The sequence below is a fragment of the Caenorhabditis briggsae genome (genome assembly GCF_000004555.2).
Source record: "Caenorhabditis briggsae complete genome, chrX, whole genome shotgun sequence".
NCBI lineage: Eukaryota > Metazoa > Nematoda > Chromadorea > Rhabditida > Rhabditidae > Caenorhabditis > Caenorhabditis briggsae.
This window is the reverse complement of record NC_013491.2, coordinates 9,837,546-9,852,965: the sequence shown is the minus strand read 5'-3', so window position 1 is coordinate 9,852,965 and position 15,420 is coordinate 9,837,546. Positions and strand designations below refer to the sequence as shown.

Here is a 15,420-nt window from a genome sequence, read left to right as displayed (position 1 = left end):
TTATGGGATCATTGGCGGGCGATTCATATGGACAAGATTGTTCAGCAACATTCTCATCGCAGGATTTTGGAGGAAACTGTTGGCTCCAGGAGGCGGGATAGGCATCATTGGGGAGGGAAGCATAACCGGAGGCATCGGACCTGCTTGGAATTTGCGGAAAATGTCGATTTGGATTTGCAAATCTCTGATGGTTTTTTCGTAAGCACGACATTTATCCTCGACGGCTACAAGCTTTCCCCGGGCGACCTGAAACATTGAAATTTGTTATTTTTTGCAGATGCTCTATTAGCGGATCAAATCAGAAACATTGATGTTACAAACCTGACAATCGAAGCACTTTGAGCTCTCTCCGGAATGACTCGAAGACCCTCCGGAAATGTGCGAGTCAGAAACTGTTGGGGATGGTTGATCATGTGAGATATGAATGTCTTTCTCATCGATATTCATTTTTAGTGGTGGTTCTCCCTAAAAAATAACATTTAATAGGCGTCTTATTGAGTTTTAGTTTCTTACGTCGTCACCCTCCACATCAATATCAGCCTCGTGTTCCAGTTTTCTTTTACAGGTCGGTTCTGTTTTTACAATGACCGATCGAGGACTGACGTCGGTGCTCTCCACTTCAAACTTGAGATCTTCCTCAGTGGTTTGCACTTCCAACTCGTCATAATCGCTCATGTTGGGAGACTCGAGAGAATCCTTAAATTTGAAACACTTTAGAAATCAGAAAACGTGTGTTTGATACTATTTTGCTCACCTTGGAAGGAGTTTGTTGGGCTGCCAGATTAAGTGTCGAATTGTTCACAGGGTGATTGTTTGCAAGCCATGCTGATAAGAATTGAGAGGGACCCATATTCGATAGATCCAGTGGGAAAACTGATTTTGAAGATTCGGGACTTTTCAACAGATTCGGGAAAATGGATCCAATGTTATTGTTGTTTGCTGCAGCTTGGAGCATTCTCTTTTGCATCATAAGATCCGCCGAAAACACTGGTGAGCCTCTTGGTGATCCTTGTTCCGAGCTACTATCCACTGCTGAAAGAAATTCCGTAGCCTCCCAATGTTGACTCGGTCGCCTCCTACCATCCGAGCTTTTGGCGAGTACCGCTGCTTCTCCCGGTGTCCCATTTTTCAGCATACTTTGCATATGAATATGAAGACTTGTCTTGTCGGGAAAAGCCCAATTGCAACATCGGCACATAAACATTCTGGTAATGTTGTGTACACGGTACATGTGGCTGCGCAGGGTGTCGTTGCCTGGAATATGATTCGTTTTGATGTGGTGTGTCTTAGGAGCCCTCATTCAATTTTGTTATGGTAATTATGAGGCTCGCATTCACTAAGTGTCGGCTTTCAAATTCCAATTTTATCCCCCGATATGTAACATTAGCGCACACGATTTGCCAACAACACAACCTATCGCAATTTCCATATTCCCCTTAATTGCTATTCTTTGTGCCACCGAGCCATGTCTATCAATCAAATGGAGTATCGCAACATTGAAAACACACTGAGAACCGTATAAAGGCATGTTAGGCGCCAATGTGACAAATGGTCTTCCCCTAATTTCCACCCCTTATTTAAAATTCAGTGCCTGAATTGGATAGTACAGACGGTGGACAATGAGTAATACTATGGATTGTTTTTGTATTTCTTTGTCTATCTTCCCGCCGACAAAAGCAGCAAAAAATAGGCAGCTGATGATACAAGAGATACAAGAGGTCAGGCTGTAAAACGCTTAAACCGTTTTCATGTTATGTTTCGTTATTCAACAGGTTGATCCGCTTATTGTTCAATTGCGCAAGAGAGTAACATAACTAAATCCCGTTGATCGTGCGGCTAACATCCTGCCGCCTCTGTTTTCTGCTGCCACGTTTCTCTTTTTTCCACCAGAAAAAAAATGTGGACACAATTGTTGCGATGAAGTTTCTTGAACGACCCTCATGCTCGTCGAACCGTAAGAAATGATTGACGCGAACAACCAATCAATTGTGAGGATGGGGCTGGGTTGTTGAAAAGAGAAGAAAAAATAGAGGTTGCAATTTTTTTCGGAAGGTTGCGGACGAAGTGGTTGCGAAGAAGTTGGAGACAATTGGTTTTTTTTCGGCCAACACTCAAGCTCACTTAGCGATAGTGTCGTGCCAACAATTAGCTGACGGATGGTCATTAAATGACTGACCTTGGAGGTTCATCCCCCTTCCCGCTCATTCTTTCATTTCCAAGAAAAGAAACCATTAAGTAATACATACATACCGTCGCTTATTTATGCCTCTTTTTCTTACAGGAAGCCGCTCTCGGAAGGGAAATGAGAAGATGGGTTATTGCAATTAGGGTCCAGCGAGACAAATAGTAGCCATGTTGTTATAAAACCTATAGTGTAATATGGTCCAACAAGGTGTGGTCCTTTTCTTTGACGCCGACCTATATAGCCAGACAGATACAATCATATCAAAGAAGGCCCCAACTTAATTCGATCCATTGGGATTACTGTAACTCGAACACGTTTACACAGGCATCATGCGAGCTTATCCTCCTACCTAATTGACAATTCGGAGCTACCTTACTGTGTTTGCCTCCTCCCACTCTCAGTTTGCCATGCCATATACACGACTACAATTAAGAAGAATAAAGAATACAGTAGTAGTAAGGTTGAGGTGTCAATATTTGGACAACAGAATGTAATTTTTTCCACTCCATCTTCGGGAGGACTGCCGAGACGAGTGTATTGCCATGTTTGACACGTGCCCAATATAGACAGGAGTGCTAATCGGGGCAGGTAAGGTGGGCTTAAGCTTGTTAGTAAACAGTAATGGAGATCGAACGATTTTCGCGCATTTTGGACAGTGGACAGATAGGCTAAAAGAAGGCGATTAGATTCGAAAAAGATCAGAATATACAATGAACCTCGAAAAGAAACATAAACGAATTCAGAATTCAGGCTGAGAGAAAAAGTGAGAAATCTCGTTGTACCTATCAATCAAGAAGATAGATTTCGCTACTTCCCCTTTTTCGATAAGTTTCCTTTTTCTTGAGTTAAGTGATTTCTTCCTCTCTTCAAGTTTCAACAAAAGCGGAAAAAAACTGTACAAAAGAAACATTTAAAAAACCTCAATACAGCGGTATAATAATAATAATTTGTTTCAACACTATTGTTAGTCAAGCTCCTGCTATACTGATTCACCCTTGAACACAAAACTTACTTGGAATCTCATTGTTGCATGTGGTACATGTATAACTTTTGAAATGGGCTTGCATTCGATGACGACTCAGCGAGGAACTGTGGCAGAAGACCTTTTGACAAATCGAGCACGGGAAGGAGCCTTTTAAGTCGGGACGTTTGAGTTCGGCACGGTAAGGCATTCTGGAACAAGGCATTTAAAATTAAAAACAAAAGAACATTTAAAAATAGAGAATAGAAATACTGGGAGGACGGAATATGAGAAATAAGGAAGAATGAAGAACCGAAGAAGGAAGAGGCTACCACAACCACCTCCACCGTACTTGAAAAATTTCGCGTACAACACTCGAAACGTTATTCAGACGCGGCTCTTCTCCGGAGAAGAAGGTCGTCGGCGGCTGACACCGACTAGGGTATTTACCACTTTTTCGATACTTATTATGAGAAGTAGCGAAAGAGCATACATAGCAGCCCATTGGACAATGCTGGGTACTGTAGGCTCAAGTAGCAGCGTGAAGGTAAAAGTGCTCGAGAGGCGGAAATTTTGGAAGAGGTTTGAAATGTTCAAGTTCACGGAGCAGTCAGTATCCAAGAATCAACCTCAGCTTCTGTTAACTACAGTACCCATTGCTTGACCCTTGTTAAATGGCAAGCAGGAAAGTGGTGGTGGTGAAGTAGCGAGCTGAAGGCTATGACTCCTCCCGCCTACCCGAAATCGGGGGGAGGCGGGGCTATACCATGCGGGGAGTAGAGATAGTCGCGGGGGGCGAGGTGAGAGAAAATGGCAACAAGCCCTATCGAGATAGTAAGTGGCATCCATTAGAGCTAGAAAAGTGCATTGGTAATAAAGATTTTTGGAAAAAGGACATCTTAAAAAAGGAGCCGGAGCCTCGGAACAGATGCTCACAAGCTGCTATGAAATCATGCCATTGCACTATCTATTTGCTGTGAGAAAAAACTAAAACGCGTTCTCAAAATTTCAACGAAGCATCTGTGTGACCCGCAAAGAAAGAAAAGAATGACGACAGTCGAAAAAGACATCACAATTGCTTTACTGACCGGCAGCATGATTGCTTCGAGTTGAGGATCAGGCGTATCTTTGATTCTCGTGTTCTCTTTTTTTTTCTCATCTTGGAGAGAGTGACATGGGGGCACAACACGACAAAACCAGTTTTGTAAAATTGATTCGGGAGGAAGAGGCGGTTGCGCAATGCTAGAATAAACTATCCAACATCGCTATTATATTCGAATTTTTGTCTTCTGTCTCGCCATTTTTTTATTCGGGGTCTCTTTTTTACCACCCTCTCCCAACCTTTACTCCTGCCATTCGACCCCATAATCATACAACGCTTTGAGGCCGGTTTTCTCGATCCGCATCAACAAGTTCAACTATCTATTCAATGTGCTATTTTAATTGGGCACACCGACGTCCGACCCCTCGACTGAATTTCAAAATTGTCGACTATGTGTCATCTCATCGCCTCTCGTTCACTCTGTAGTTGTTTCAAATAGTTTTTTTCAAAAGTTCTGGGAAGAAAAACTACAGTAGGCATAATTGTATAGCGGCATCTACGGATAAGGAAAACGCTCCTCCACACACCGAAGAAAAAGAAGGGATGATTCTCGGCACGAACAGAGATTGGCCTTGGCCGTGTCTAGGCGCTCGTATAATAAGGATTCACCCATCTCCGTCCCGTACAGGTCGCGTTCCTTTTCCTTGACGGCTACATAATCAGTAGCTATCATAGCACATATCTTTCTCTATTTCTTTTCATCTCTTCTTCATTTTCTTCTCCTACAACCCTCGGGATAGATATCTGGTATATATCTCTGCGAAAAAAGACAAAAGATAAATGAAAACGAATAGTAAGGCAGTAGATGAGTTGAAGGGATAAGGAAAACGGTTCAATATACTACATCAGAAGGCAGACAGGTGAACGCAAAGTGACAAGAAGATGTAGGTTGAAAAATTGAAGAAAAGGGAGAGGAGGGGAAGGTAAAAAGAGAAATGAGGGACAACAAAGACGCAGTTTGCACTTTCTTTAGACGTTCTGTATTACTAATTTTACAATCCATGCCAATGTGGAGGATATTCAAATACTTTTTCTCTCGAAGATTAGCATGAAGAAGTGGAGTTTTATGACTTGTTGGCTCCAGAAAAACGAGGATTACTGTAACAATAAAACAGGAAGAGAAAGAATCCTGGTTCAAACAATTACGCAACCCCAAGAAACGAATGAGACGAGCTTTGCTTTTTTAGGTCAAACGCCAAGCTAATCGTTTAAATCGGCGATCGAAATGGGAGGAGGCGGTTACGTAAGAAGGTTGAAAAATGAGGGTAAGTTTCCGGACAGACTTGGAACATTTACCGAAACCGTCTTTTGAGAAGAGGGCACCTGAACGTTTTTTATTTTGTCGGAGGAGTAAAATCGAAATAATTGTTCTCTTCTCAAGGAACGTTTTCAACCTAGAAATTGTTGAAAAACTGTTGTGTAGGTGGATTGGCATTTTTGAGATGAACACAAAAAAAGTTGAAAAAGAAAAATCGAAACTGAATCGAGAGGGGTTCTTAAACCAGGAATCTAGTAAATGATGTGGTTTTCGAAATTGTTTTTGGAAAGGATGAAGAATGAAAAATAGAGAAGAAAAAATAGCTTTTTGATTATAAACGTCAGAAGCTGCTAGCACATTGTATTTTGACTCAATTTAGTCAGAATCCTTTGGGACAAAATCGTGAGTAATAACAATTTCTTTGGAAAAATAAGCTGAAAAATAAGCTAGATTTGAAAAATGGCAAACATATCAATGAGTTTGGGACAACTGTGCGATTTCGCACTATCAATGGCCTAATTCCCTGATGATGATCAACCTTCATTTGAAATACCACCCTGGCTATCATAAAAAGTAAAGCAAGTCACCGGTCGTTAAACCACCACTACCACAACCTTCTGGAGCTTATCTGTTTAGTAGTTTTTATCATTTAGTTCTACAACATGGTTTCCTCTTTAGGTTGGCGCATTTTTACGGTCATTTAGGATTGGAAAAGTGTGATCGACCTTGCGATTGTTGCGCAATTAGCCAATGTGCCCGCCGGCTGCCTGCCGCACCTCTTCGAATCTTTCTTTTCTCGTCCGGCGACGTCGTGTTGCGAGATTTTCGTTGCCGCCAGCTGATCAGCTGGCATGAACGGACAGATAAGAGCGATAGGGATCAGTACAGTTAGAAACATGTAATCTCAAGATAACACAGAAATGATAAATCGCTTTCTGAAAAAAAAGACTAGCGGATATGGCGCAAAAATTCTTTATGGCACAAGAGCGAAGGACCGTATATTTCGAGCTTATTTTATTTTTTTCAACTTTGTGACAATTTTTGCCTTATTTTCAATGTAAATAGGAAAAACACGAATCAGAATGTTTAAATTCATTTAAGAATCAAAGAAAATTGCCGAAAATTGAGACAATAGGAGAAAAATATTCAAAATAAGCTCGAAGGATACGGTGGTTCGCTCATGCGCCTTCAAGAAAAATTTCATGAGTTCCGCTCTCAGCCTTTTTTCTCAGACGGCAATATTACAGTTAGAAACATGTCTTCAAGAATCTCAAGATCTTCCTAAAATGATAATTTTGCTTCAAACCTACCGTAATCCACTCAAAACAGATCGAATGAAAAAATTCTCGAAACTCTCACAACTAAACCAATTTAAAAACCTAGAGATCTAAACGAAATTCAACGAAAACGCCGCCCAAAACCTTATCTTGTTTGTGAACTAAGATTTGGTCATCCTAGCTAAACTTTCAAACTTGTAAACGGTAAGTTGAGGAATCGTCAGCTGATTGTGTTTAGCATGTGTGTCATGTGCGCGATCGAAAATCTCGTCTAATTTCAGGTTTTTCTAACCATTTTTTGTATTCCTTACAAAGATAACATTGCCCAAAGACTCGCAGACGTGTTGATGGACAATGTGATAACCGTTGACATCGTTGTTCGCGAAAAAAAATTGAAAACCGGAATGTTACGCCACCGGAGAGGCAAGGGAGGGGGTAGTCATCCAGCCGGAGACAGTCCTTCTGAATGGGACAGTTGCTTCAAGACTGTTGCTAAATGTCCTTCACTAGTGCAATCCGACTAAGGAAGTTGGCAGAGTGAGAGAGTGTGATTTTTTCTTTTTTCTTTTCTCTCACCTAGCAATAGATCGACCTGTCAAAAAAGAAAAACTCTTCCATCTTCCTTAATGTTTTTTTGTTCACACAGAGTAATCTGGCTGTAGGCGATCGGAATCGAACAAGGGGGTCAGAGGCAATCACGAGGGCAGCTAATGCACGATTACCATCTAACATCACGCCAGCGCGCTGGATAAACTTTTTTGTTTCGATTTATTCGCTTATTTGACAGAGGGGATTCGGATTCATCACCTCTAAACAATCGGATTGCGTAACTTTTGGTGAGGTCATTGCATCTCCCTTCCTCTACTCCTCCGATAGATCCAGTTTGCTGGCAGGTTACGTGACGGAAAGCTGGGATGGGCCACTCCAGGAATCTCGGACACATGGCGTCTCACACATGAAAAATTTCAACTCATAACTTAAGAACCATCATAACTTTTACGACCGGCAAGAGATCACTCGTGACGACGAATGCCGGAAATAACTTTTGGTTTTGGAAATTCTAGTTCTATTTTATTCTCTTTGGTTCAACTCATGCAGAATGTCGTCTGGATTTGTGATCACTTCAGATGTTTTTTTTCTCATTTTTTTCCAGGAAGCTATAAAACACATATGAGAATGAACTGAGAAGATACTGAGTCATGCTATTATGAAACACCTGAGCTGAGGTCGGGATGGTCTAAAGAGCCTAAAGGAACTCATGCAGTTCAAAACAATACTCCCGTGTCATCCTTAATTATCCTTGTCTCCTTTTTCTTGTGCAGTTCCTTATTCAATTTTCAAGAGCCGCCTTCCTTTGCAAAGACACTCATCATCTCTGACTCTATTGTAATATCACTCATACTTTCTTGCTAACCAAATTGAATAGAAGAAAACTGAGACACCTATGCCAATGACCTCCTCCACCGCGACGCCGTCGGCACTTTGTTTTTGCTCTCCGCATCCAGGAACGGAAGGTATAGTTATAATGGGTTCCATTGTATCCGACTTCCTGGTTCTTCACTGTCTTGGCCATCCGGACGGAAAGGTGTGCTCAAATACGGTACGGGTACTTCAAGACGTGCAAACACTGTTACAATATATAGCGCGCTCTTCATTCCTTGAGGGAGTTTCACACTAAAAAGCGACACATTCCATGTACTGTAAAGGTCAACTCGAGGTTATATATCGTTTTACGATTCAGACGAAGGGACGTAGATGATTTGTCGATAAACGGATGGCATCGGAAGATAAGGTAGCTATATCTCTTCGCTCCGTCACCCTAGTATACACTTTTCCGCAAGACGGTACTTTCTATCAGAAATAATAATAATGGGGACTCAGGAAATCTTGGAGTTTGTAATTAAGCGCGGGAAGGATTAGATAGATGAGTGCACATAAGACAATACAAGTTATAGGAGACCACTTTATAGAATAACGGGAGAAGATTGACCGGTTAACCTTCTGTAGATTGTTTTGAATAGGTAAAAACAGCTTGGTGGTGTTTTCCAGAAACAGCGTGGGAAACTGAATTCTGAAAGGTGTGTCCAGAAAAAAAAATTCATGAATCTCCAAATAACCAAAGTTAGGGGTGACAATACCCTATTTAGCCATAACATCCCTCATCCGACCAGCCTGGGGTTCAAAACTTCTAAAAACCCCTTTAAATATCTTGGATAGATTACAAAACGTTGTTTTGCTTATGAACCAATACACAAGAAATTCGATGCAATATTAGAACCTAGGCAACATTTTTAATTAACACTTCAAGGATTCCTACAGTACTCTCCCCCCTTCAAATTACCCGGTGAAGTTACAGGGGGCCGCTTTATGAAGTAAATGGGTAAATTGACCGGTTAACCTTCTGAAAGTTGTATTGCATTGATGAAAACAGCTCGGTGGTTACTATTTTCAAAATAACTAAAGTCTGAGTAATTGAATTTTTAAAATTAGTTTCAGAAAATGATCACGAATCTGCAAATAACTAATTTTTGGGGTGGCAACGTGCTGTGCAACAGATTTATACATAACAGTCATCATCCGACCAGTCTGGCTTCACAAGAATTGCTAAAATTTTTCTGATAGATTACAAAATATTGTTTTGTTTATATAGCAAAATGCAAGAAATACAATGCAACATTAGATCCCACGCAACATTTTAATTAACACCTTGAGGATTTCTACAGTACCTTCTCCATTCAAATTACCCGGTGTCACATGTGTGTCACCAAAGCCACCATTCTCAACACTTTGATTTTCTCATGACCTTCGAAAACGACGAAGAGAGAGAGAGAGAGCTAAAATCACTCAGCGACTCGCATAATCAAGGGCAATTTTCGTGACATTTGGATACTTTGCTTCGAGGTGCCCATCATTATCCGATTTATACGGGAATAAGAACATTTGAGTGAGCCTATTCAAGGAGCATTCCACCATTAAGACGAACACTAGTTGTTCGCTATGGCAGCCCGCTGTGACAATCACCGTTTTCTCACGGCTGCAGAAGTAATGAGGGAATATCCTTTCGTATTAATTGAGCATGGTATTCCGGCACAATATGCAGCATACAAGTCAACACAAGTACAACTTTTGAAGGGATGGGCGTCTTCTCTTTTCAGATGGCTTCGTGTATGTGTAGAAATGGAAAAGCAAACCGATTACATTCAAAAAGAAATGACCATAACATATGTATTAGTCAGAAGAAGAAGACGATTCCCCAGGAATGCTGATCAAATAAGAGAACCACCATCGCATATGCTTACAATATTTCCCGCACGAAAATGCTACAGAATTTCAGAAGAGTTTCTAATAGCATTATTTCAACCATATTCGTTTTTTTGCTACTAGTACCCAGCTCTAATTCTATCAATTGCTACGAATGCACTTCATCTCAAGGAATCGAATGTGTCTACAGTGCGACTTCCTGTCAATACGGACTGTTTGGATGTGTGAAAATCGCGATATTGTCGGGTGGAGTGGATAAAAGTTAGTTTTTCTTCCTTATTCCCTTTTTTTCCGAGCAACATGATTTCTGAAAAAAAACACATAAAGTCAAAGTTCCGGTTTTCCACCTAAAATAGCACATGTTTCTATTTTCGAATTCAAATTTGTCAGAATTGCACTGAACTTCCGGCATCCCTATTTACTTCTTACCATGGAAACTTTTTGTGTGTCTGTCTGTGTGTCTATCTGTGCTGGACTTTCACTTAAATAGCCAAAAAGGCATGCGACGTGTGTAGTTTATAGTTATGGACCACCCAACGCATGATATTAATGGTGTTCATTAGCTAATAGGGAATCTACAAATTCGAGAATAAAAATTTTTTAAAAAGCTTGGGAGCGTCTTTTGGTTTTATGTGCTTACTACAAAAAATTGAGCTGAAACCTTTGGAAAAAGGCTGACTAGCAGATCGCCGCCCATAATTTAAGTGACTTAGCCAACTGGTGTAGGTATATCAAGTTTTGTAGCGTTTCGCTAGTTTTCTGAAACTTTGCGATAACTGAAAAGGTACTTGTTTGCACAAGGAGGGCTTGAAATCAGGCTCTCTAAAACTTTAATTTTTTTTTGAAAATCAAAATAGAGTGAGTTTCATAATGTACAGTACTGGTCAATAAGATACAGAACATAATTTTCAGTTGTTTTTCCGGCATTTTAACTATTTTAAGAAGTCCGGAGCTTGGTTGTCATGCTTCCGATCATTTTGAAATATCAGGTGAGAGTAAAACAAATTGAAAAATTGGATTTAATAAATCTCGAGGATTCCAAGTTTTCCAGCTATTTACCGATTTCTGAAAGACTCCGGTTTTCTCGCGTTTTCAGTACAGAAGAGCCAAAAAGGGTGTCTTTCGGAACAGCTTGAAACTAGATATTTTCGACAAATTTTATGTATTCATAGTTTCATCTAGATTTGTTTTCAACCTCCAAAACTTAAAGTTATGGGAAACTTGACTGCCGAGCTCCAGACTCCTGAAAACGGCCAAAATGTCCAAAAATCGACTGAAAAAATGTGTTTTTGTGTATCTTACTGATCGGTACTATATGTGGCCAAATCACAAAAAAATTATTAGACATTGAGCTGATTTTTTCGTTCAACCATTTCTGTGATGCTTCAAAATAGTGAAATTCATTTACTGTTTTTGAAATATACTACGTTATTATTATTTGAAATAGTATTGTAGAAAAATTAGATTTTTTCTGCCCTAAATAGTTCAGGTCAAGCTTTCGAATACGAAATGCCATGTGGACCCAAAACGCATTCATTTTTCAGTGGGAATGTTCGTCGATCGTGAACGAAGCATCATATCCATGATCCGAGGTTGTGCTTTGATCCCATTCGGAGGTGAGCTTTCTGTCTGCTGATGTGTGCCATACAAAACCTCCACCATTTTATTTTCAGGAGTAGACATGTGTGAACAGACTACGCTCTTTGGAACCCGTGTTCTCAAGTGTACATGCTTCAACGATTACTGCAATTCGTCGCCCAGTCAGGCGGTCCCAGTGCTCACTTTTCTTGTCGCCTACACTCTATTATTTTTATTCGGTTGAATGAAACTTGAACCCTAAACATCTACTCGGCGTAAGAATTTGAATGAGAAAGAAAACACGTGTGCTATTAACATTTTTTATTAACAAATGCTCTCTTTTTGTCAAGTATCAATCAAGTGCGACTTTCAGTGGCAACTAGAATAATGAGATTCTTTCTAGAATAAAAAAGGGCGGGGTGAATTGAAAATCATTGTCTTTTGTAATTGTGGAGGTTGGATGGAGATGGGTGAGTTGATCGAGATGGAAGAAAGGATAAATTAAAATATGTTGAAAATAATTAAAGAAGAAGAGAAAGGAGCCTGTCATCTACCATCCGTTGTAGTAGTCTCCGGCGTTTGGAATGTATTGCTGATAGTACTTCTTTCCACGGATCTCCTCTGGAGCCATGAGACTGCGGAAGACCTCCTGAAACACATTTATTTTAGTCTCAGAAAACCTTCTACTCCTTTATTTGCTCTACCACCCACTAGCCTAAAATGTCAGAAAGAGAAAATAGGAAGTTTTTTTTTGCAGAGAAAAATGCGCCCTCTGACATCATTTTTACCTACAAGGACATAGCTTCCGTTTGATTACTTTCTATGTTCTTCTTGTTTTTCATATGCTTAGTCTACTGGAAAATTTGATGGGCATGTGCTTGAACTTCTGATGGAATAATACAAAACGTATACTCTTACCTGGATACGAGTCATTGGTGGAGCGTTACGAGCCTCCGAGATGGTGACAAATTGGAAGGCGATCACGACGAGTGCGAGAAGGATGAACATCTTAGTCGACGACATTTCTGAGGGCAGATTTCTGGAAATTCGGAAAAGATGGGAAAAGCTCGTGATGAAGAATAAACATTGAAACGAATATAGTTGAACTCAAAAACCTAAAACGTAGAAAAAAACTAGTAAAATAAATAGATGCCTAGATGATGAATTTGTTTTCCAGAGTGGGTGTCTAGGTTGGCAGAATTTATACTAGAAAAACCTTGTATCACGTTTATGGTAAGTCTAACTGACTCATGAGGTTTTATTAGCATATATCTACAAGGGAGCAAAGTGAAGAGGACTTTTACAAAAATAGCGGAGGCCGAAGAATGGAAAAAGGAGGAGAGACGGAAATAAAATCCATCTTTTGTTCCTTAGGACCTCCCACTCAAGAGTTCCAGAAGCGAGAAAGATGGTCAGCTGGGCCAGAGGCAAAGCTATTGAGAGGTTGGGAGGTGGAGAGAAAGTGGGAAAGATAATTTTAGTTTCAGCATCCCCTCAAGCTTAAATAGCTATTTTTCCAACTGGGCGGAGTTTTGAGGACACCCGAGGGCTGATGTTCTTTATTTTGAAATATCGTGTAGTTTCTAGAGGTTTCCAGAGCAGGGAACAAAAGGGGCGGAGCTTCATGGTCAGAGCCATACCTTCCACCAAATCTACGGTAGGTGCTGATGTTCGTGACCAGGTGCCCAGTGAACAGAAACCGAATCTATGAACTCTGGGACTTATTGAAGACAAGAAGTATGGGAAGACTACAACAAAGACATAAAATCAGGTGCAAATTCTAGAATTAATTAGAAACAAATTCGATCAAATCATAAGGAGACAGGTGAATCAAAATCTTGGTGTCAGAAACGGCACGTCAAAAACACCTGGACAAGTCCACGGAGAACCTTAACTTGATTTCGACTAGGAAGTTTCAGAAATATCTCTCCTGGCGTACGTCTCTAATTTTATTCCATTTTTCAGCCTCCATGATGTAGTTGTTCTGAATATGAGATTAGGTAAAAATAGTCTGGAAAATCGAAAAAAAGAGTCTAGCCAGGAGGAAAGAAAAGAGAATGAAACACTGAAAAGATTGTTGTTATCTCGGGAACGTGTATGTGGAGTCATACTATTCAATGAAACATTATTTATTCTTCATACCAGATACGGAATGTGTTTTCAGTGGATTTTTTTCTGGGAAAAATATTATTTACGTCAGAGGGTTTTGATTAAATTCTGAACGCGCTGTGTCATCGAAGGTTATTTAGTGACTTCTGAGAAGAATCAGATCTCAGGAAAATGTATGGACAATAATACAAATATTTTTTCAGAGATGTGACTCAGATTTTCGAATTTTCTGGTTTGTGTTTAATACAATATTTGATGTTTCTTGAAATTTGGGGTTCTAAATGTCAAGCACTGACATCATTGAACAAATTTCGATTATGTCTGAAAATCCAGTTAACATCACATCAGATTCTTCCGTGAGCACACGAATATCTTTTGACATTGTGACTTGAATTTCCAGATTTCCGGTCAACTAACGGAAACTGAGATCGGGATAAAATAAGCATGTATATCAAAAATATATCCTCAATGCTCACTAATCATATCCATATGAATAGGTCAAATGCACATAAAGACCCTAAGATGGTCGTCAAGTTTTTATGAACAAAGAGAGACAATAGATCTTACGATTTCGTCATTTGTTTATGGGATGTGCAGGAATTTTTCATCCATGACCGATTGAGTAACCTGAAACTTTATCCGGGATGATTCTTTGCTCTCTGTAAGAAGCAAAACGTTTTTTGCGTCAAGTGTTCCTAAGAACTTCCTCTTCTTCCCTTGTCTTTGTCCAAAAAGGAGAATGGGTATATTTTTAGAAACCAGAGGACCATGACGTTCTGGGTGACATTAGATTTCAATCTAAATTCAAATTTTTAGGTCACCAGGTCATTCATCATTCTTCCACCTACCTACGTAGGTGGTTTACCAGAAATAAATCTACCCAAAATCGAAAATGGAACATTCAATCTAAATTCAAATTTTAGGGTTGTGAGGTATCCATCAAGTTTCCATCCACGTTTCTCTCCTTGAAATAGAAGATTTAATTGAAAATTCAAAAAATACATCATGGAACGGTTTTTACTTAAGCCATAAAAAAGGAATTAAATTTCCGTATTTTTAAACGGAACTTTGAATTCTGAATTCAACCAAAAAAACCAATTTTATTTTCCTTCTCTATCAACGTTATCTGGTTGTTCCGATTTCCATATCCATCTCACATACTCCAATCAAAATACGAGTAGTCGTAGTACTACTCCTAAAGAGATGGGTCAAGTAGACGTGTCAGTCAAAAATAGAGAAAAATTGAATATATTTAGAGTTCACAAATCTCGCCGATGCATTTCCTTATTGTCTATTTCCTAATCGTGGGCGCGACGTTTCAATTGAATGACATCATGGTCCCTCCAGCGAGAAAAATGACAACTCCAGGACAGAACAGTTGATGGACAACTATTTGAACGTGCTTTGTTTCACGTTGTAAGTGCAATAACTTTTCTTGTCTAGGTTTTAAATTGCTCATTTTTCTGGTAAAATGGATCAATGTAACAAAACCGTAATATAATTGAAGAAAAATTATTAGGAAAATTGAATTTCTACTATTTTTGTTTTTATTCGGGAGACGGCGATAACCCAATCATTGATATCACTGTATATTTGTTATTTTCATCAGAGTGATAATATGATCTCGTCTAGTCAGATTGAGTTATGGCTGTTCTAGGTACATTACACATCAGTTAACAGCACGATGCC

General features: G+C 39.7%; 2 protein-coding genes across 2 annotated transcripts; both read right to left on the bottom strand.

Annotated features, from left to right (window-relative positions):
- Cbr-ham-2 lies at positions 1-3,357 on the bottom strand (the record flags this gene model as incomplete). The annotated part of the gene is made up of 6 exons (XM_045239617.1): positions 1-246; positions 322-465; positions 514-696; positions 755-1,032; positions 1,081-1,254; positions 3,198-3,357. 6 exons carry the CDS (start codon positions 3,355-3,357, stop codon positions 1-3), a joined length of 1,185 nt encoding a protein of 394 aa, XP_045095429.1.
- An 8,815-nt stretch (positions 3,358-12,172) lies between these two features.
- CBG14486 lies at positions 12,173-12,630 on the bottom strand (the record flags this gene model as incomplete). Its single annotated transcript, XM_002644507.2, has 2 exons — positions 12,173-12,271; positions 12,541-12,630. The coding sequence occupies 2 exons, from the start codon at positions 12,628-12,630 to the stop codon at positions 12,173-12,175; spliced, it is 189 nt and encodes a 62-aa protein (XP_002644553.2).
- Positions 12,631-15,420: the final 2,790 nt, after the last annotated feature.